At 37.4% G+C, this 22,246-nt stretch overlaps 1 protein-coding gene across 2 annotated transcripts in view; it reads right to left on the reverse strand.

The window, feature by feature from the left end:
• Positions 1-5,585: 5,585 nt before the first annotated feature.
• Positions 5,586-22,246, reverse strand: part of TSPAN12 (tetraspanin 12) — a 51,632-nt gene continuing 34,971 nt past the window's right edge. Inside the window, exons 5-7 of one of the 2 annotated variants that reach the window (XM_026067053.1) lie at positions 19,222-19,329; positions 15,848-15,991; positions 5,586-7,437 (exon numbers count right to left, since the gene is read on the reverse strand). In XM_026067053.1, coding sequence (XP_025922838.1) covers positions 7,132-7,437; positions 15,848-15,991; positions 19,222-19,329 — 558 coding nt within the window. In that variant the 3' untranslated portion in view covers positions 5,586-7,131. Of the gene's footprint in view, positions 7,438-13,465; positions 14,445-15,847; positions 15,992-19,221; positions 19,330-22,246 lie in introns of those variants that run through there. The other variant, XM_026067054.1, reaches the window with a different exon arrangement.

Below are 22,246 nucleotides of genomic sequence, written 5' to 3' on the forward strand. Positions count from 1 at the left end.
AGAATAATTTACTCATTGCAAATTGAACTTCTAAATTTCTTCCAAAACTTGATAGATAGTAGAAGCACAAATTGTCCTCTGACATACAAGATGCTCATTCTGAGTAACTCTGCTGAAGTCAATTACGTTTCTCTGCTCTGTTTTACCCAGTTATAAAATCGCACTAAATTTGCTGAAGCTGGTGGGTTATGTAAGCTTTACTGCATTGTAAAAGAGAGGCAGAAGGAACCTAGAGCTTTTACTTGCATCCCACATCTACCCATAATTACTCAGAAAAAAAATACAGCTTGATCCCCACCCTCTATCAAAGAAATTGTTGATATAAAAACTGCCTTGCTATTAGCAATCTGTAACAACTTCTTTGTGTCACATGGTACTTGAGTAGTTACATCAGGAAAATAATGCAAAAAGGTTGTTACTAAAATCCATTTGGGACTGACTGCATACAGCCCAGGAAACCTCCTGATTCCATCAGATCATGTATCTCTTAAGAAATCTGGCCTCTTTATTCTTTTTCATATGGACTAAAAAACCTGCATTACAGCAATACACTTGCAGAACAGTTATACCCCGAACCAACTTGTACTTTCATTGTTAAAAGACAGCTTAAAGAATAATTTAATATGATTTTGCAGAATGCTGGTCCTGTCTCCTATTTCCATGTCACATGCAAAATCATTAATTTATTCTGAATTTGGGAAATACACATTATTTTGGTGTTTTAGGTGATTTAAATGCTATTTTGGTAGTGAATGACTGTTGATGACTGTGTAAAATGCATCTGTACTGTACATGAAATGTAATTATTTCTGTGTATCATACAAAGAAACAAAGGCTGTTGTTTTTGACAATTTTGATTGGCAGTCATATATCGTATTTCAGAAGGCAGCATAATACATGTTTTATGCTGAATAAATAGACATTTGAGGAATATTTAAATAAAACATCTGCATGCTTGAATGGGTCAACCTGGTTTTGCAATAACTTATTCATGGAACTTTTTTTTTCCTAACAAGATTCAAGGAACACTAAATCTGAGGGCAGCAAATGTCCCTGATGCTAACTCCAGGCAAACTGTGAGCATGCCTAAACCAAAACAGAGCCAACGGGACCAGCGTGCTGCAGCTCTGTAACGCAGAGCAGCCCTTTTCCTGTGTGAGTGGCTAGCACATTTTCCTTCACAGGCTGCTCTTCACTAACAGAGCTACCTCAAGGAGTCTTTTGCCATTTCTTATCCCAACCTGCATCAGCAGAAAAAATTGGGGTCATTAAATTGTTTCCAGCAAAGTGAACTCTACATCTTTATCTGCATTTTTTTTAAAAGGTATCCACTATGTTCTGAACACATCTAGACACCAACTACTGAATCTCCCAGGCCACAGTACCACCTCAAATCTGATATCAAATTCCCTCAACAATATTACTGCATAGATGAGATCAAACTCCTTTTGTAGCGTAATAGCAGATAACACACTGTGTATCACTTACAGAGGAAACTAACAATGCAGATCATGCTGATTTATCAGTCATGTATACTCTATTACGGGCACGCATGACAGCTACCTTTGTCAGGAGCTTACTTTTAGACTGATCTGTGAGGGAAAAGCCTTCTAATATAAGTAACATCTGTCTGTGAACCATCCTAGAGCATTTTTAAAGAGAATGATTGTCCTCTAGCTACAGGATACAAACCAAAAGCATACACTTAAATTTTGAGGCTTCGGATATAATTACTGTAGAAACACACTCGCTCTTGAGAGAATGTTTTCACAGTGGAGAATACAATACAAATTGCACTTGTTCTATGGAAGAGGGTGACTTTCAAAGCAGAAATTGGTCTGGAGAAGAATAAATTGCTAAAAATCACAGGATCATAGAGATTTGGGCAGGGAGGGTGCTTAAGAGGTCATATGCTCTCTCTCCTGCATCTGGGACCAACACGATTTTATTTTCCCATTGATCACGGAAACATTTGAAGATTTTTAGGTGTTCTGGAATAGCAATCAAATGTAATTACTCAATGGAAATGATACTGGATTTGTAAATGTACAGATAGGCACTGTAAATGAGCTGTCAGGAATGAACAAGATCAACATATTTAGAACTGATGAAGACTAAGATATACCCAAGTACCTAGACAGCTTAGTTTAACTGCCGGCCTTCATTATTTATTAAAAGTAGTCATTTTACAGTACTTTGTACAGTACCTCTGCACAGGAAAACGCTGAAAGTAGGGGAGCCCTGAACGAAAAGCAAATAGATGCATGAAAAATTCTGAGCTGTTTAAGACATTTTTAAAGAAATGCAGTCAATTATAGGTGAGTTTTAAAGTTTTAGACACAATCTCATTTCAATATAGTAATTCATATGAATTAAACATGATGTTCTGGTGGTAAAAACTTCAAAAAGTATTTGAAAATCCCTGCCTAGATCACAATATAACCGTATAGTCACTCTGACCAAGTGCCTCTTTTTTTATTGCTTATTCTTTATATATGCCCTTAGATTTATGGGGTGCTTTTACACAATGAACTCTGTTATAGAGAACAGAATGCTTCCTCCAGAAACTTCTGTTATATGACTTGCTGGCAGATGAAGCGATACCTTGTCCAAGGACCAAAAATAGTAAAGATTATCTCCTAAAAGTATCCTTATACTCCTGAATCATTATTGCATGATGCCAAACTTAATAATCCACTGTTATGGAAACAGTTCCATTGATTCAATGCTGATTTACTGGGCTGAATGGGAACACCTGATGTAGGGCAGGGGTTGACCCATTATCTAACACAGATGCTGTCCTCTGCATTAAGTGATGGTCTGTGAAAAGCATTAAAAAGCAGCTCCATAGCTGCTTGTCACAACAAGAAAGATGCGGTTCATTACGGCAAAGTTTATGCTGCACAGAAGGAAGAATACACCATCATTCTCCTCTGGGTACTCCTGTGAGACTTACAGAAAAAGGAAATAAAAGGATGAAGCAGCTTTCACTGCTGCAAGTATCTCTGAATGCTCCCCTTGCCAAGCAGCCACTCTCCTACTTATATCCTAAAGCCCCACAGGAAAAGAATATACTTACTGCAGTCTAGTCAATGAACTGAAGAGTCTCTGAATAAACCCTAGAAAAACAGGAACACAGAATAGTCTGAGCTCAGTAAAATAAAAAGTTTGAAGGAGTTCCAATTTACAGCTGAAACCTAGATGGTCAAATGAGGTTAGATACTCAAAATAGGAGACAGAGACACCAAAATCCTCAACCTTCCCTCACTTACTTCCCAGAATACTTACCAGTAAACTTTACCAGGAAAGGAATTACTTTCAGCGTTCCTGATGTGTGGTTCTTTACCCAAATTAAGCCAACACCATTCTGAATACAAACTGGCTCAAGATCAGGTAAGGTTACCCTGAGTACAGAGGTTCACTATCCTGGGGGTCCACAAACATTGGTCTGTGAGGCCTGTCTACTAAATGCGCCAAAATGATCCCAGAATGACAGAACCCTGACCAAATCATATTTTGAGAAGCACTGCCTCAAACCCCTACTCTTTCTTTGCATGATGTGGGAGGATCTGTCAGCTCCTGGACCTAGAATCTCCCAGTTTAGCCATGATCTGATGAATCCCCTTTGTCATTTGAACAGAACAAAAGGCAATGAGCTTCTTTATTGAAAACCTGAACAGATCCCAGAGACATGCACAGACTCTTACCTATCCTTGAGCATGTTCTTCCAGGGTGCCCTACAAAATGTTGCTTGTATTCTAAACAAGGAATTTTATCTTAACCAATCTGGCAACCCCTACAAGGGCCATACAAATACCTTCACTTGCTCCCCACCCCTGTTTAATCTAGGACGGCACACCAATCTCCACTCTACACACACCCTCTACTGAAAAACCTCAGTCATAGATTTCACCTCTGTGCACCTCCAACCTCTTCTGTTAGACTAAAATTTTTCTGGGGAGTATAAATACCCCTCTTCAAGCCAAGCCCTAGAAAGAGGATCACTACAAGTCAATGCCCAACACTAAACATATACATACATATATGTATATAGATGTATACATATATATACACACACACAACACAAAATTTGGACATGGCAGCAATATTGAGCTCTCACAAACCTAGCTAAGGAATCCTAATCCAGATAAGGAGACCCTAAAAGGGACTCCACCATACCTACCTTTCCCTAGAAAGGGGGGAGCCTTTATCTCTGAACCTGTTGCAGCAAGCGTACACTACTCACCCTTCTCAGAGAGCTGAATTCCTGCCCTTAGAATAACCTACCTGCACCTAATGGCAGCGTTTGCTAACCATCTGGGAAGCCTAAAACCAAGTGATCTTGCCTGTTAGTACCTCTAATTCTAGCTGCAGACTTCTCCAGTGAATCTCCTTAACCAAGCCTGCTTGCCATATATGTTCCTTCATGAACTCTAACCCTAACATGGAAAGATACACAGGTAACCTGAATCTGAGCTTGCAGAGTACTCCCATGGGAGGATATAACCTAACCTCAAGATAAGGATAGCTGAGGCATTGCTAAGGTAGGTTCCATACATGCACCTTTGTTTGAACTTTGATTAATCTTCAGGATTTCCTGAGCAAAGAGCATCTTCCAGTAACATTTTCACTTTACTTAGGGTGAGATTCCCTAGGTTCAGTTGTAATTTAGAAATCTGCATTACAATAGTACCTGCACACAGTAGGAATGTCTGGGTTGAAGTTAAGATTACTTACACCCTAAGACACTGCTATAGTGCTAGACTTTCAACCGATAGAGCTCCCTGAAATATTACTCAAGACTCTCTGACTTAGAAGTTGGTAAGCACAATCTAGGGTTTCCTGGACTAGGGGTATAACAGCAGCCCAGGACTGGATGTAGAATTTTATTTAGAGAGGGCTGAAATTATCACAGAATTATCACAGGGTCTAGTAGGGTCATGTTGCCTAGACTAAGTTTAGTAATGGGAGGGTTCCAATTGTTAGGATTATAAATTCATAAAATATCCATGTTTAGCAAAGAATTTTCCCCAAATGGGCTTAGGGTTTGCAAATGACTCCTGTTAGTCATGGTGTTAAGTTTGAATTTTATAGAAAAATCTCGTCAGCCATGACACTGACTTGTAACACCACCACCACCACGGCATCACAACAAAAGACAATCTGCAATGAAAACCTTCCACAACAAAAAAAGCAAGAAGCAACAGCTCAAACCACTGTGTAGCATCACAGGTCACAGTAGCCCTCCAAAGTCTAAAGCTGGTCTACATCCAGGCTTTCCTGGATACATCAATACATCACCCTGTTTTTCTACATAGGACCATTGCCCATAGCTGCAGAAATGCTGCCCAGGCTAAACAGTGGGAAGGAAAGAAGTCTGCTGTATATGTAAAGTAAGTCTGGGCACAACAGACTTTCTGAACAGTGCATGAGAATACATTTCTGACAAGGAAATTCCAGAGAAAAAATTGAGGATATATATATATATATGTATTTTTTTTTTTGGTAGGAGAGGTACAAAAACAGAAGGGTAATCTTGCTTGCAATGGTACCTGTGAAATAATTACATCCACATGAAGACTGCTAAAAGAAACAAACAAAAGCCCACAAAACTGAAGAGCTGTCATCCTAATTTCATGATCCTTTGGCAACTTTCTTAGAAGTAACAGAAAAGAAATTGAAATTTGCAGTTCATTTCTCCATGACAGAATAAGTGGAATAGGCAAAAACATGTCAAATTAACTCACACTAGGAGGAGGACCCTTCCGCTTCCACCCAAAGCATTCACATTCTAGGCCTTTACAATAAAAAAGCCATTATGGAATTTAAGACAATAGTAATTTTATTGTCTACCAAATCACACCTTGCTTCTTTTTCCTTTTACAAATTCCAAAACAAGTGGAAAGAATTTTTCAAATGCAATATTATGTAAAAACCCATTTGCCACAAACTATTGTACTCAGTGGAGCAAATACATATTTCAGGAGAGTGGTCAATTGTAAAAATAATCCTACGAAATAAACATTGTTCATAAAAATACAGTAAAATGCACTTTTCCCACCTCAATAAATATACTTTAATGCAGTTTCCATGTGGCATTTTAAGCCACTAAAGAGCTCTTAATGAAGAACAAGCCAAAGTATAATTTCTCCTTCTGTACTTTTACAACTATTGCAATAGCATCCAGAATAACAAGCATTTTTTCCTGTAGTCTTTTGTTTCTATTTTGAGGGGAAACATGGATAGAAAAATGGATATATCTACAAAAATGTGCTACTCCCCATACTGATCCCCAGTTTGGAAAGATTTTTTTTTTTTTTGATACTAACAAATAGTCCACAGAACAAACTATTTCAAAGAAGAATTTTCTAGAATTACTCAGAAAATTAGTCTACTGTCCAGAGTCAGTTTTGTTTTTAATCTGTTTAATAAATTTAAACTTAAAAATTAAACAGTATGTTAGATAAAAATAGAAGTTTTAGAACATCTTTAACAGCAATAGCTAAGATAAAGATTTTGTTAGAAAAAGAATCTTGCCTTTTTTTAAAAAACAAATCTTGCAAATTTTAAATCCAAGTATTTACCTGAATTGTAGTTCTGCTATCCATGCACACACAAAACACACATTTATATACATGTAGATCCCTGATTATTTTAAGACATTTTCCAAATGGCTTAGTAAAAATGTAAAAGTCAGTTTCAGCTGAAGTCATCCTCTTTGTTCAAAGCACAGTCATTTCTTTGGAAGACAAGTATTTTTCTTGCTTTTCGGTGGTGCTTCCTTAGGAGTATGTCATTAGTTCTGTCCATCTACCTGTGAATGAATCGGTACTTTACACATCACACATCTTGTGACAATAAGTTAAATACTACTGTGCCCGGTGAATGAATGCCTTACAAAATGCAAAAAAACCCCTTTTCATGGCTGTCCTAAGATGCTGCAAAACAGACATTTGCTCAGCTTTCTTTCTGTGCAGATGTTTCCTCTACTATTCATTAGCTGTTTTCTGAAGCACAGAAAGACTGGTATATCAGTGTACTTGATGGAACAGAATAAAAACACCACCAAAAAGGAGAAAAGAAAAAAAAAAGATTAAAACCCTTTGCAACTTCTTCGAACCACTGTATCACCTACAACTCTTCCATTTCAAAGTGTGTATTAAAGCTGTTTGCCATGGATGTATGTTCAAAGATCCGTGTTAGGTTTGGTTTCAGTAGCTCCACTGAATGACATGACAGGTGTTGTGCGGTGTCACTCTTCAGGGACATGATTTGGTCTGCCCCAGGATCCCTTCTGTCATAGTACAGAGCCCATAGCAAGGTAATAGTGAGGATCATAGCCAGAATCTGCGTTACTCCAATAGAGATTCCCAGAAATCGCAGCACTTGCAATTGCTTCGTCCCCCTCAAAAAAGTGTACATCTTTTTACCACATCCCTATGAAACAAAATAGATTAAAAAAAAAAAAAAGATTTAGTCAACATTATTTGGCTTGTGGAGTTCCCAAAATTTAGCTCATCCTATCTAGTATCGGCTTTCTGGCTCCCCAAGATTTTTCTCTCTCATTCCCTTCAAACAATATTTTAGAAGTTACTTTGCCTGCTTCTTTATCACTGTCATCTTAAAATCAATGTCATCTTAAAATTCTTTCATACATTGACAATTTTCTTTATATAACAAGCTCCAAGAGATCTATGGTATACCTTTCTATTCAAAATCATTCAGAGTTGATATGGGTTCTTATCAGCTTCACTGATTTTTAAACTCAACTTTTTCACCTAAAGTTTAAAAGTCATTAAATCCTCTTAATCATCTTATTTTCTTAAGTTGCAGACCTTTAGGTCTGTTGATTATTTTAATTTGTAGATTTTTTTTTCTAAAAAAAAAAAAAATCACAATCTCAAGCTAAAACAATATTCTAAGAAAGATCTATAGACCTGTGTAACCTCATGTTTCTTTACACTTTTTCTTTTTTAGTGTTTTATCTAGACTCATTATATGCTAGTTTATTAGTTCAGCAGAAAGTCCCTATGAAGTAGAAAAACCATTGCATTCCAGACGCAGTCTGAGTGTGGAACACTGAGTGGAATAACCTTTAATGAAGGACTTCTGACAAATTTCCAGAAGGCACAGGATATAAACAGTTTTTCTTTAGTAAAAAGTAGGAAGAATACCACATGAATGTAGTGTTATTCCTGCTTTTTAGTCTTAAACTGGGAGCATCTCCTCAGTAAAAAAGCATATCCATTTATGCTTGATACACTGCAACATCCCCCACTATCCTAAGACTATACACTAAAAATTAACTAAATTCATTTCTACTCTGAATGTAGAAACTTCTCTGTGATTTTTTTGCAATAGTTTTGCTTCAAGAACCATTTCTATCTTGTATCTTGTGCAGGGCCAAGAAACTTATTGTCATTGCACAGTAATTTCTCAATGTCTTTGAAAAGTTTTTTGGCTATTTGCTCGAAAAAAATTGTATCCAAGTCATTGTGATTGGGAGGCAACAATGAAGCCAATATTGTGGAAAATTACAGGGAAATGTCCCTGTTCAAAAAAATGAATTAATTTAGCTTAATGGATCCCACGCTTCTTTCCCTCCTGCACAGCATCACTGGCTACTGCAGTGGCAGCAGGGAACAACACTGGCAGTGGAAGTTCTCCACACTGAGTCAGGTTACAGCTCTGATGGGGCACAAGTACCAATACTCTAAGTATTGCGGTTTGAAAACCTCCTATTGAAAAATTCTGCCCCCCTCCACTGCCTACCAGAGTTTCACTCGATTCTCTGTCCCCAATTTTTTTTTTCCCCTGCAGTTATGCCAATGGAGAATGTTCAGATATTTGAGCTTGAAAGTTACATCACTGTATTATTGCCCTCTTTCGTTTCATTAACCATTGCAAGAGTAGCTGTAACTAGCTGCCTGCATCAAGCTCTGCACAAACCCAAGCAGTGAGCTAGGCTTTGCTCCAAAGGGCTTACAGTCCATATACCATATTAGGAAGATGCTCACATACACCATCTCTCCTTACCATAGTGCAGGTGCAAATCCAGAGCGTTAACTCTCACAGGAAAAAGTCTGGTGAATATAAAATATGCTTGATTTCTAAAACTGGAAATTCAGAAAGACTGGTTGCTCTTTGACTGCTCAGCCCTTTCCAAACTATCAGCATGGGCTCCACAGTTTGTCCATGTGGCCAACTAGTTATTACACAAGGCACTCCAGGAAAGCTCCTAAGTCCTCGTAAGGCAGCAAGGATCCACAAAGAGACACTGGCTCTGGGAACTATGGGACAACAGTGTCAACACAAACTGTACTGCTTGCTATTCATGTGTGCTAATTTTCAGTCTTAAAAAGAATAAAGCTTTGAAAAGTGGACCCTCAGCTCCTCTGACCCATGCTTATTCCGTATTCTAAACTTTACAGGACTTCACAGTACAGAAATTAAAGGTACACGCAGCCACCAATGGAAAATTCAGAGTAATAATCTGGACAGGAAAATGTTAAGGAATACAAATAGGCATCGGTCTCAGCAGAAGACATCAGGAACCCATCAAGAAGGACATTATTTTCCAAATGTCATTTCCATGTTTACATCCTTACTACATATTTCTTACAGCCTTTTTATTACAAGTAAGTAGCTGATAAGTGACAGAATCTGAAGACAAGACATGATAAAGCACACATTTCAATCACATTAAAATTTCCAATAGTCAACACTGTTTCAAGTGAATGTCCTGAACGTAACTGATGAAAGGTCTGATTCTTGCCTTGCATACAACATTCTCACTGAAGTCAACAGATTCTCATTTAGGATCTAAATAAAATTAATGTACTATATAATGATTGTACCAGAATAAGTTAAAGGACCTCTATGTCTTTGCGCTGTTCATCATATAAGTGCGTCATTCTTTAGACATTAACAGAGTTTACACACAGAATAAGATCCAAATTTTGATTCTTTTGAAATCTGGAAAGAAAACCAAAACATTGTAGCAAAAGCCATTTAACTGAACTTGATGAGGAATAAAAATTGTCATGTTGGCATCTCTTTTTTTTCTTGAACTAAAAGATGTTGTTGCAAATATACTACTTTCCAAATTTCCTTTTAATTATAGAGAAACTGCCCGTATTTTAATACTTTTGATAACTTTAAGGGATTATGGTACATGCTGGTCACAATTTAAAAATGCTCAGCCACAGCAGTACTCAAATTTAGTTCATTTGTTGCCTAGAGGAAACATCCATTAACGGAGAGCTATAACATTAATGCCTACATCTCCTTAGTACAGACACATAACTAAGACAAATTATGCCTGATCTGTATAGACTGCCTCCCTCCACTTAATGATGTTCTTACAGTTCTGCTAGAATACACGTTCAAAATCAGCTTCAAAAATGAGAAATATCCAGTCATGCCTGTTATTCTCACATTCACGCATTTTATTTCTGCTTACGCAACACATCTGTAGTTGGTAGCCCGCAACTAAAGAGTGCATAAATACACTCTCCTAGGATCAGATCCTAAATAAGCCACTTTTCAGAGCAGAAAAGAACACAAATCCATTAACACAGTCAACAGATCTGCTCCTTATGTATACTCAAAATTAGAAAACAAAAGATATTTAACATTCAATTTTGATTTTCCTGAAGATACCAACTCCTACCAACTATTTTATTTAGTTCTACAGTTCCTTATTATGAGACTGGCAGAACTCCCCTTGTCCTCAGACCAAAATTAACCTCCTACGCCACATTGTCATCTTATGTATCTGCCTCACGACCACTGTCTTTCAAAAGTTAATCTATTCCATGAACTGCATAAAGGGGAAGCTTGTGAGAATAAAAGCAGTCCATGAAGACTAATTTATTAAAAAAGAAAAGCTTTCAAAATCCAGCAAGAGCAACAAGATTCCTGCCAAATGATACTCTGAGGCAGACCTATAAGTAAGCCACCTCTCTTTCAACAAAAATAGTATTTGTAGAGGATTATGACTTAGATCATTGAAAGCTCAGAGATCCCAATAGAAATTTACAGCAAACCTGCAACAAATCAACAACTCTGTCAATCCCAGCCAACAAACCAAACTTCAGTTTTCTGAAGTACTGGAAAGAACTTTTCTGAAGTAGTAGAAAAGACTTGTGAGGAATTTACATAAGCCAACTTGAGTTTAGCAAGGCTAATCTCTTTAGGCTCCCACTCAAACCAGAGAGTCACAGACTATGTATGCTTGTTTTGAATCATTTTCTAAAGAAGCTTTTCTCATTCCATCTCCAAAGCTGAAGTCAGACAGACTAGCCTTGAAAGTTCTTTCAGCATGGTACTCATAAATGTAATAGCAAGCATACTGAACAAGCCTGTAAACCAAACTTGCATGCAAGCACCATGGAAAAAAAAAATGTTTTGCCAACTGAATATTGCTCATACCTCACAAAAACCAACATGGTATTTTTGTGGCTGGTGAAACAGTTCCTGTTTGGAACTGATTCTGCACTAAAGAACCAAAAATATTTTTTTACTAGGAGCTGAATCCATCTAAAATGCTCTGGGGAAGGGTGGAGGAAGAACCACAGATTTGCCTTTCAGGTATCCTTGAGGAAAAAAAGCCGGGCAGCTTTTCTTTTCTATCAAGTGAGTCTTGGTACAGTCTTTTGCTTTACTAAAATATCATCATCTTTGGCTATTAATTTTCTCCAAGTAGAACCCAATGGACCTGCACACATGAAGTGGGTAGAGAACTGCTTTCCTGGGATATGGTTATGGAATAAAGGGTTAGCAGAAAGAAGACATACTTACCTGCAGTTTGGCAAGTCATTCCACTGAATATTGTTCCCTCTCCTAAGTATGTACTTCCTGAGCTCAAAATTAGGTTTGTATTGAGTGACAATGGCTTATGTACTCTTGCCTCCTCACATAAGCAGGAGGCATGCTTAGGACAGATGATGAGCTTTCTTTAGCTTCCATACATTTATACTGCTGCAGGCTCTCTAAGACACAGTTGGAGGGTGGTTCATGGATCACTGGCATGGCATTACAAAAAACAAATGTTATTGCAGGGTAAGTCACAGCACTTTCTTCAAGTACATGTCAATGACTGGCAGGCCCCAGAAGTGAGCGGTCTGGCTGTACCACTCAGAGATGAACACTCCTCTGAAGTGTAACCAGTGCTGCATGCGTTGCCATCAGGTGAGAGAGGCTCTTCAATTAGCTGACTGAAAGAAAACAACCTGTGTCTTTATGATTCCCTAGCACAGACTGGCCTTCTGAGGCACCCGCCTTTTGGCAGCTCTGTCTTCTCTGGTCCTCCTGATGGGATACCAGGCCTAGGATGGATGCCTGCTAGTCCAGAACATTTCTACTCAGAAAGTCTGCAGTACCATACAAACCCAGTGGATCACTCCACGTCAATGGCACCACTTCCGCGTATTGAACTACAGGGCCAGCTACTAAAATCAAATATACTTGCAAGCAGTCTGCAGGCATACACTTAGGAAGCTCAGAGAAGTGTGCTAGGAAAAATGATATAGCAGAGCATGTGAAGCTATTTCTGGAGTAAAATAAATAGAATCCTTTTTAAAAAAAAAAAAAACAAACAAACAAAAAACAACAGCACATACTATATTCAGGTGTTTTTTAGGCATAGATTTTAAACCAAGGACAAAAAGAAAAGGACATGGGTATCTTCAGGAATTTTTAATAGCAAGAACAGTGAATTCTTCAGCTGAGCCTTCTGTAAAATGACGAACAAGACATGTGGTTGGAACTGTCTCCCCAGCAGCTCTGAAGTTGTCAGTTCAATAGAAAATACAATTGCGATTGATATACCTCTGGGTGTTAGGGCCATTCTACTGCAATGCATAAATGTTGTGGCTTCCATTCATTCCACTAAGGCTCATCTAGCAGTTATTTTTGTCTTACTTTCCTAGATTCAGGAATGGTCTGTTTTTTCCTACCTTATTCTAAATTTCTAAGGGTGATTGACTTTTTCCTCCTGCTAAAAATTCAGTCTCACAACAGGAGCTCTATTTAGGTCTATCACTCATGATGGGAAAACCACTTGAGCCTCAGGCTACATGTTCTCTTCTTCACCAGCTGAAAAATATTGCCTTTTTGGTAGTAAATACATTTGNGGGTGGGGGTGGGGGTGTGAGTGATGAGATTCAAGTTTACATGGTTAATCCCTTTTACACAGCATTTTGTAAAACTGTAGTTTCCAGAATCCATCCAAAGTTCTTATCACTTCTGATTATTTAAGGAAATTAATTTACCTGTGTTTTTTCCTCATATTTTGAGGACATATTTTTAGCTTGACAGATTCAGTTGTTATCATCTGTATGCAAGTTCAGCACTGTGACAAAACATGGACTTAATTCACTGTTAAAAACTTTTGCACATGAGCCTTATCAGAACTTCTAATACCAAAGGACTCAAAAAATGTTGTAGAGAGTTTGCTTTGTTTGTTTATTTATTTATTTACTTACAGTTTCAGTCTTTTCTCAGAGATAAACACAGCAGAAGAGTAGCTCTTAAAACCCACTCTAACATATGCCAGGGATTAAAAAACTACTTTTGAATATCCCATACATTTTCTATCTAGAACACAGCAGAATTTGGAGAAATACAGAACATGAGTCTAGGAATTTTCAGCTCACCAGTACCAGTAAACATAAAAGATAACAAAAGAAATCTTAGGACAATACTTTTGCAAACTACTTTAGATGCCAACTAGTGTGTGCGTGTGTGCGCGTGTGCATGCGTGTATATATATATATAAAGTTAAAACTACTCTTACAATTCTTTACACAGTTAAAAATTTGTTCCTATAATAAAAGCTTAAAATTAATGACTTATTTCTCAAATTCAAGAAAACTAGTTTTGCTAAGAAAGAAAATCCTAAAAAAGATCCTAAGAATCTGAAGAAATTTCAAATACTCTAAATATTAATTGTTATTCCTTGAATAACAGTTGATATTCCTGTTATTCCTATCATAACCTATTCAATTCATCTAGCACACTTATGAACAAAAACATAGTTTGAACTACACCAAACTGTTTTTTTTGAGGGTTTGGGGGTTTTTTTGTTTGTTTTTTTTTTACACGGAGGAAGGCAATTTTTCCAATTCCACCATGTTGGATACATCAACCATATCGTGTCTTCAAACACTATGTAGTTAAGCTGTGGAATTCCATGATGCAAGATCTACTAGATACTAAAATGGAACATGGATTCCAAAAGTAACCAGACAAATTCAATGAGTTTTTTCAAGACAAAACCCAAAACATTAGCTCTTGTTCAGGAATTCCCTGAACTGCAAAAGGACAAAGGCCAAGAGAACATCCTGGAAAGTTCTACAGTATGATCCTACCCTCTTTTCTGGGCACTCATTTTGGTTATTTGGACTGTTGGTCATTCTGATACTGAATGCACAATTAGAGGTCTTCAGATGTCCGTCAGCATTAAAAAAAAAAAAAAAGAGAGAGTTGTAAAATAGTCTGCAGACAAAGGAGACTTTAGACAAAACTTTCATGACAAGAGCTAAGGGTTTTAGTAGAGAACACCTTTTCTTATTTTTAGTTTTCACTCTACAAACAATAGTGATTGGCTACAGTTATTTCCTCAGCCGCTTAGGGTTCTAATAGGTCCTCTCTTGGTTTTATGGCTTTTTAAATCTTTCTAAATAATGATTATGCTAGCATAGTTAGAGACAAACACATTCTTTTACAATGTGTTACTTCATCTCTTTTATTGCACGGGAGGAAAGTGAGAGACAGAGAATCAAGGACAACACTAATGATATACCATATGGAATCTATAAACAATGTTGTTCTAGAATAAGATGGGCTTTGAAGGAGGTGGGGGCCTCACTGCACTTGGGTCAGACATTACCTAACTCCACAGGTGAAAGAAAGATAATAGGTGAGAATAGGGAGCATTTTCACACAAAGCTTCGATGTATGCTCACAATGGAGTAACTGAATTACTTGCCTCCCCACATAAGCCCTGTTAACAAGAGAGCTCTCATCTGCCAAAGGACTTTTCAGAAGCATCTTCCTATGTAGGCACCTCTATAGTCCTCATTACCATAGGGTAGCAGAATTGCTCTTAGCCTGACAATGTGAGATTGGACATAGTACCAAAACTAAGACACTTTTTTTGATTAGCTCAAAGTTTAACTCCAACCTACTCAATATAAAATAATTATCTCATTGTTTAGTCATATCTCAGGTGATAACTGCATTACTAATAACTTATTTCCAGGTAAGGATTTCTTTTTTTTCTCCTCTTTTTTGAGAAAAAAAAGAAAAAAAAAGGGACAAATCATGCACCTATTCTGACCTGAATATTAAGGCCACCGGGGCCACTTTAAAGAGGTCATCAAATTCTTAACCCTTGAGATGATACAAGACTTGTGGCTTCAGTTTAGTTACCTGAGAAATGGAAACAGTTCAGTTTTTATTACTGTATTGCAAACTTTATATATCCTCCCTCATCTTTGATTTACTGCAGCCCTTCAGAAAAACTGTGTCAAGAGATCTGAGAATCAGCATATTTTTGTCAATACATGCTCTCCTAATTTTCAACGTCCACCTCCAGAGGATCTTCTGATATCTAATTGGGAACAGGGCGCACAAGTAGAAATGCAATGCTTCGGAAGAGCGCTCTCTGGAGGTCTTCATTAATAAGATGGAAAATGTCAAAAAGCTCAGCATTAACACCCCTTTCAATAAATATACTTACTCTTCAAACCTTTTTGCTGCACTGCAAGTGATGAGTTTGGAAAATAACTGGATCAGGAAGACTGCACAAAGCCTTCTGGAACAACCACAATTTTCTTCTTACCTCCTGATAAAGGTCACTGAGATCCTCATGATGCGCCTGCTTCGAGCATCCTGGAAACTCCCTGACACAACAGGAGTCAGGAGGCCAATCCATCTCTGTCATTTCCAGCCAGTCTGTGAAGTACACCACCCCACAACATTTAAACTGCAAAGGAAGGATTTGCCAAGATCAGCAATAATGCCACTTCTTCATAAAAGCAGGTCAAAAACTCAATAAATTTCCATTAAAACCTTTCAAAATATTCAAGTAGGCCCTAAAACACCCACTAGAGCTTCCACACATTTTTCTGCCATGCCTGGACAGAAGAAGTGACTGAAGAAAAGTAATAAGGAGCACAGTGACCAATGTACACATCAAAAGTCAATGACTTTGCCCTGTCCTTTGGATCCCTACTGCTCCCTTAAACGACACTCCACAGAAATTGTCCTATCCTGTAATTCTGCTATTGTTATTACAAGGGACTAACACATGATAATCTAATGTGAAAAGACAGTAATGAAAAACTACATATTTGGCTACCAAAACTGGCAAGAGAAGATTAAGGAGTATTCCTGCAAGGCTACAACAGACTATAAGCAAATATGATAAAGAAAAATAAATGAGAACAAGAATACAGCAGAGATTTATCAGAATACAGGAAAAAAGGGAGGAAAAAAAGAAAAAAGTGAGCAAAAAGGTACAGAAATCATAAATACTGAAAAGAAAAAGGAAAGTGGAAGAAGGAGAGAGTATCACAGTAAAATAAATGCTGCAACAGAATCAATCATAAAAATAGGAAAACTGACTGCAAAGCAGGTGAGTCATAATTGACTATAAAATCCACCAAGAGTAACAACCTGTCGTCTTTCCTGAAAAGCACACCAAGAGATTTAAAGTCAAATGACCACCCTATCACATTGCTAGCTGCATTCACATCAGAGAGAGCTGAAGCAGCTATGCCAAAATTTTTTACTGCATTGGATGGGGAGGCGATATGACTGAAAAAAAGGCCTTGCTGCAGGAACAAAATAGTGCTTCCTGTCTGAACGTCCACTAGTATCAGCCTCAGGGTTCGTAATTCATCCCCTGGTTCCTTTGACCTGTGCGCTTCAGAACGTTTGCCTCACCTGACCACTTCACAGCCACAGGATATTACTCCACTCCTCAGTCACAGTCCAACACATCAGTGCTCAGACACCATGTCTGCACACACCATGTCTTAATTTGCCAGTCCTCTTACAAATCTCACTTCTTCCTTTTTTTGATTTTTGCCACAGGTCAAATGTCTCTGTTTTTAATCTGTTCTTTACAGAGTCAAAACTCTCCTCAAGTTCCAAAAGGGGAGTATCTAAGGAAAGCTCAAGCTTTGGCTCCTCATTGTAACTGTAAAGACAATCTTATTGAACACCCTCTTTTTTTCCTTATATTTTTTTTAATTGCTGGTTTTCCCCAGTTTTTCCTTCATGATTTCAATTAGCACTTCCTATCTTCCTTTGCATATTCACAATTCTGATATTAGACCAGCAGGAGGAAGGGTGAGTGTAGGGGGGTTGTGAGTGAGAGACATTTCCAACTCGCTCAGATGTTAAAAATACATACCAGGCTCATAGATTCAGTATTTGAGTTATAAGTAGACAAAATAAAAATGGCACCTCACCAATTAACAAGGAGTGGTAAAACAGCCTGCCCAATTAACTTCACACTTTCCTAAAATCATTCCTCTGGTCACAGATGAAACATAAGAAGTTTAACTTATAAAGGCACTCCCCCCACCGCCCTCCTTCTCCTAGAAGGGATAGGCAGTGGCTTCTTTGGCAAAGAAGTTGAAGTTTTGTTATTAACATTCACTTTAAAGCCAGATCTGTCTCAGGAACAGTCTCCTAATCTTATCTATCCAGCCATTACTATGACACTACAATAACCAGGAGCATAAAAGGCAGCTTTTTATTTAATCAACCTATATATTTAAACCAAGATATAATACCAGCTCTAGTCAAGGAAATCAAGATCACTTGATTATATTACCTCAGGCACAGAACAGACACAGACACTCTACTTTCCAAATATGAAGGATTACTGGATTTCACATGGCACTTGAATAGCCAGGGAAGAATAAAAAGTTTCGGCTCATGTAGTCCTCACTCTTTCTTTCAGGTTTTAATACAAATACAGACTAACCAAGTGTCGCCAGGAAATGTTTAAATAAACAGGAAATCTGTGCAACAATGATAGATTTCAACATTTCAACAAGAGCAGCACAATGACAGGCATTTAAAGAGTTCTTTTCCTGCATGTGAGTTATATTTGGAGTTAATGGGTTTTACCTTGGGCAATTTCATGTTTTTGTAACATAATACTTCATTCTTTAAAAACAGTTCTGAATTTCAGCAGGCTACAGGGCAAAGCTGTGAATATACAAGCCAGCTTTTGGGTTTGTTGTTTTCCCTTGTCAAAGGAAATAAAATTCCCTGATCACTTTCGGAAACCACAGCCAAAGAGACTGTTTTGGCATCTTCTTGGAAGCTTCCTTTCCCATCCACTTCCAGGTAACACCATATCTTAGATATGACAGCTCCACTAAAGGAAACTAACAAAGCATACAGGAAGGAGAGCACAGTTTAATATTAAAATAGCAAACAGAAATGTTCATTTTATTCTACCCACAGATTTTTAATTCTATACACATTATATTCTTAATGTAATAATAATCTTAAAAGGTGTTGGTGTCCTACCATCACTGGCAAAGGAGAAGAAAATGTTAGTAATTTAATTCAATTTTACTTATTTTTGGATTATTAGTGGCATATGCAAACAAAGAGTTTTAATACCCTTTGAATATGTTTTTTTTAAATAGGCTTCATGCACTGCACCATAATTACACCAAGTAACTAGATACAGACATTCTGTCTCTTGAGTTGAACTGCTAGATACTCAATAATACTAAGAATTATATGCCTACTTAACTGCACATAAATCAGCTATTTAGGTTGTCATGACTGAACACTACTTCACTTCCAACAACTGTACGTTCAGTATTTATTTTTTGAGGTGCAAGTCTTTAGGAAACATTGTTTTAAAAAAAAAAAGAAAAAGAAAGAAAGAGAGCGCAATGGACGTGCACATATCAGCATTAGATAAAGCTATAGCACGTCCTGGGAATAATAAACATAAGTTCTAAGAAAAATGGAGACCTTCAGAGTCATAAAGATACATGGAATTTTTAGAGCTCATAAAAGCTGAAGAGTTGGATATCAAGTGATCTAAAAGATATCATCACTACATAGTCTTTCATTAAACTTGCATTTCTCTTTCATTAAAAAAAACAAACCTCTTCCTTAACAGATAAATACCACTTACTGAACAGGCACTACTTCATGAATTAACTGTCTTCTTACCTCCCTCTGAAAGAAATTCCAAGCATGGGTAAGCCACTGGTATCTAGGTAGGCCATAATTGGTCATCCTGGCTTTTAGAGTGATCATATCAGACCATTGCACTGGAACCTGAAACAAAGAAAGAAAAGTAATTCATACAACAGAACTCTTGAGTTGATAAACAGATTGGTTGGCTTGTGGCTCCAAACCCAGAATTTTTACCTACTCAGAAACCTTTACAGTGTGATGACCAAAATAACTTCATATTCAAGTAAAACAGGAAAATAAGTGCTTCTGTTCTTAAAGATATTAAAACTTCATGAACATTTATTAAAACAGCTGGAAAAAACTTATTTGCATCAGACTTGCTTACAGATAAATGTACACTGGGAAAGGAGCTGTTGTGCTCTGGAAAGATTCTGAGATTGCTAGGTACAACTCCATTAGATCATTACCAGACTTGTTCTGGCATAAAACTTGAACCAAGCCCCATCCAGGTGAGCAGGGATGAAATACATCTGCCCCAGTTTAGAAATCTGACTTGTAGCTGCCTAAGTCAAAGATAATAGTCATTAAAAAAAGCCCACCACCAACAACAAAAAAACCCCAGGCACCTAGTATGGAGCAATTAATCTCACCTCAAGTCAAGACAGGTATATCGAGCAGATGAATCATCCCCCTGAAGTCTCAAATCCACTTTTTTATCTAAGGTTACAAACTCAAGATTTAAACATCTAACTTTTTTATATATAAAACTGAGATGAATTTTATGCTGGGAGAGCCTTTTCACTGACTTGATGGCTTTGACTGAAGTCTAGGCTGCAGGCATCCTGAATGTATCCTTTTTCAGTATCTTTCTCAAGAACAGTAACAAGACACCGTACTCAGTGAGCCTAACTCCTGTGAACTTTTTCTCTGCATACACACACTTATGCCCTTGTAAGCCTTTTCCTTAGAAACAATGCTTTAAGAATCCTTTTTTCAAAGTATGACTATTCTGAAGTGAGGAGCTGGCTCTCTCTTTTGTCAAGACTATGACCCTCAATTAGTAATGTGTCAGAAACAGCACAAGCAAAGGCTATGGCATTGGGCATGCAATGCACTTAAGAGTAAAGATAAGAAACTGACTTCTGTTCCAGCAGCACAACTTTCAGTCTGTCAAACTAAAACAAGGAGTTAAGACTTTATAGTTTCCCTTCTATGCACGCATACCATTCCTGATGAATTTTGCCTTGTACTCATTAGCTTTTAGCAGTCATGGTGAAAGAAATCACAATTGCAATATCACCTTTCATTTGGAGGCTGGGGGAGCCAAGTTACTCTAACGGCTAGAGCTTAGCTATCCAATTCAATTTGGAACTAACAGTAACATTCTGTGTGTGCAATAAATGTAACTTAAACAAACAAATTATCACAGTAATTCCCAAGGAGCCTGGTCCTTGTTGTGCTAGATGCTCTACAAAAACATAGGAACAATCCCTGCCTGAATGACCCCTCAAACCAAATAAGAACATTTAATAACATTTCATTCCTGCTGGGTAAGTTACACTACAATTTTCATCCATTGGTAAAACTTCATACATCATATTAACAACAACTGAGAAATTTAACACACCTCTCACATAGCAGAACTTCTATTTCCTATGCTTTATGGCTTTGATCTTACAATTGTCCACATGAAAAATGTATGTAAATAGTAGAATACTAAAAAATACTTAGGAAAACAATATCACAGACTATTCCTACTTCAAACATTTACATTCGTCGCTATGATGAAATAATTTGCTTTTGTACTCAATGCATTTCTCTTTACACTGTGCTGAAAGCTAGCACTTTGCTTTCTTTGGATAATATCTGATATCACTGCACTTCAGCTCATATTTGCTAGACTTCTTTTTTATTATCTTATTTGAATTGAATACAGTCCAAGGTTATGCACGTAACACAAGACGTCTAACTTTTTTATGAAAACAATGAAAACAGAAAAAAAAAATCAATGCAAAAATGTGAGAGAAGGAAATTAAAAGCATAGCAAAGCAAACTAAAATCCACTGTGAAAAGTCAATTTGAATTCCGGAGCTAAGAAGGGATATTAGTATCTGTATCTTTGTCTACTACTAAAATGTCAAGGTGTCAAACTGAGTACATCAATTCATCTACTAAATAGCTTCCTGTCAACCCACACATGTATTAGTGCACAGTAATACATGATCTTGAAATGCATTTGTTTCGCTATATGCCAACACCTTTACGTAGTGTGGAGACAAAAATTAGAGACATCGGTTTGATTTTTAGCATATAAGTTCTGTAAAGCTGTGTTTGCTGTTCAGATCTGCTTATATTAATTCATTACTCTTTTTCTAATAAGTATCAAGGTTTGACCAATGCTCAGGTAAGCTGAAAACCCACACTGGCTTTTCAGTCTTGTGGGTGGGACAGATTAGTCACGAGGCACACTTTTCATACTGAGAGCTATCAAGAGCTGGAAGGAAAATTGTTTATACAGGGACTCTTACAGCAGACTTGTCCATATGCCAAAGAGAACTCTTGTTGGACTAGCAGAGGTGGTTATGCCACAGTGACATTTTTGACAACATCACACACCCACGTACACTAATGTTAACAGATTCTCTGAAGTCTGCAAGGGGTTCCTGTGATTTCATGCTACACTGAAACTAACATGACAGCAAGTCACGCCTGAGGTATTAAAGGGAGTCGTCTTAACTCTATCTGGTAGACTAGGAGAAAGCATGCTCTTTGGAAGTGATCTCTGCTCTTCCAAGCTGCCACATTTCCTATGGGTCTTAAAACATCCCAGTAAGTAGCAAACCTTAGCAGCAAGAAAGCTCAGACTAGTGCATCTCACTACCTGAGGAACATTAGCGTTATGACAAAGAGATGCAGAAGAATAAAAAGGAAATCAGATGGAAAAAGAAATCATGAAAGAGGTTCAGTATATCAGGGTATGAGGGAGGGAAAGAAAAAATGTAAAAGCAGTGAAAAAAGACAAAAAGAGAAACCTCATTCATAATAGTTATTTTCCTGT

This window comes from Apteryx rowi, unplaced genomic scaffold, assembly GCF_003343035.1.
Source record: "Apteryx rowi isolate R43461 unplaced genomic scaffold, aptRow1 scaffold_252, whole genome shotgun sequence".
Classification (NCBI taxonomy): domain Eukaryota; kingdom Metazoa; phylum Chordata; class Aves; order Apterygiformes; family Apterygidae; genus Apteryx; species Apteryx rowi.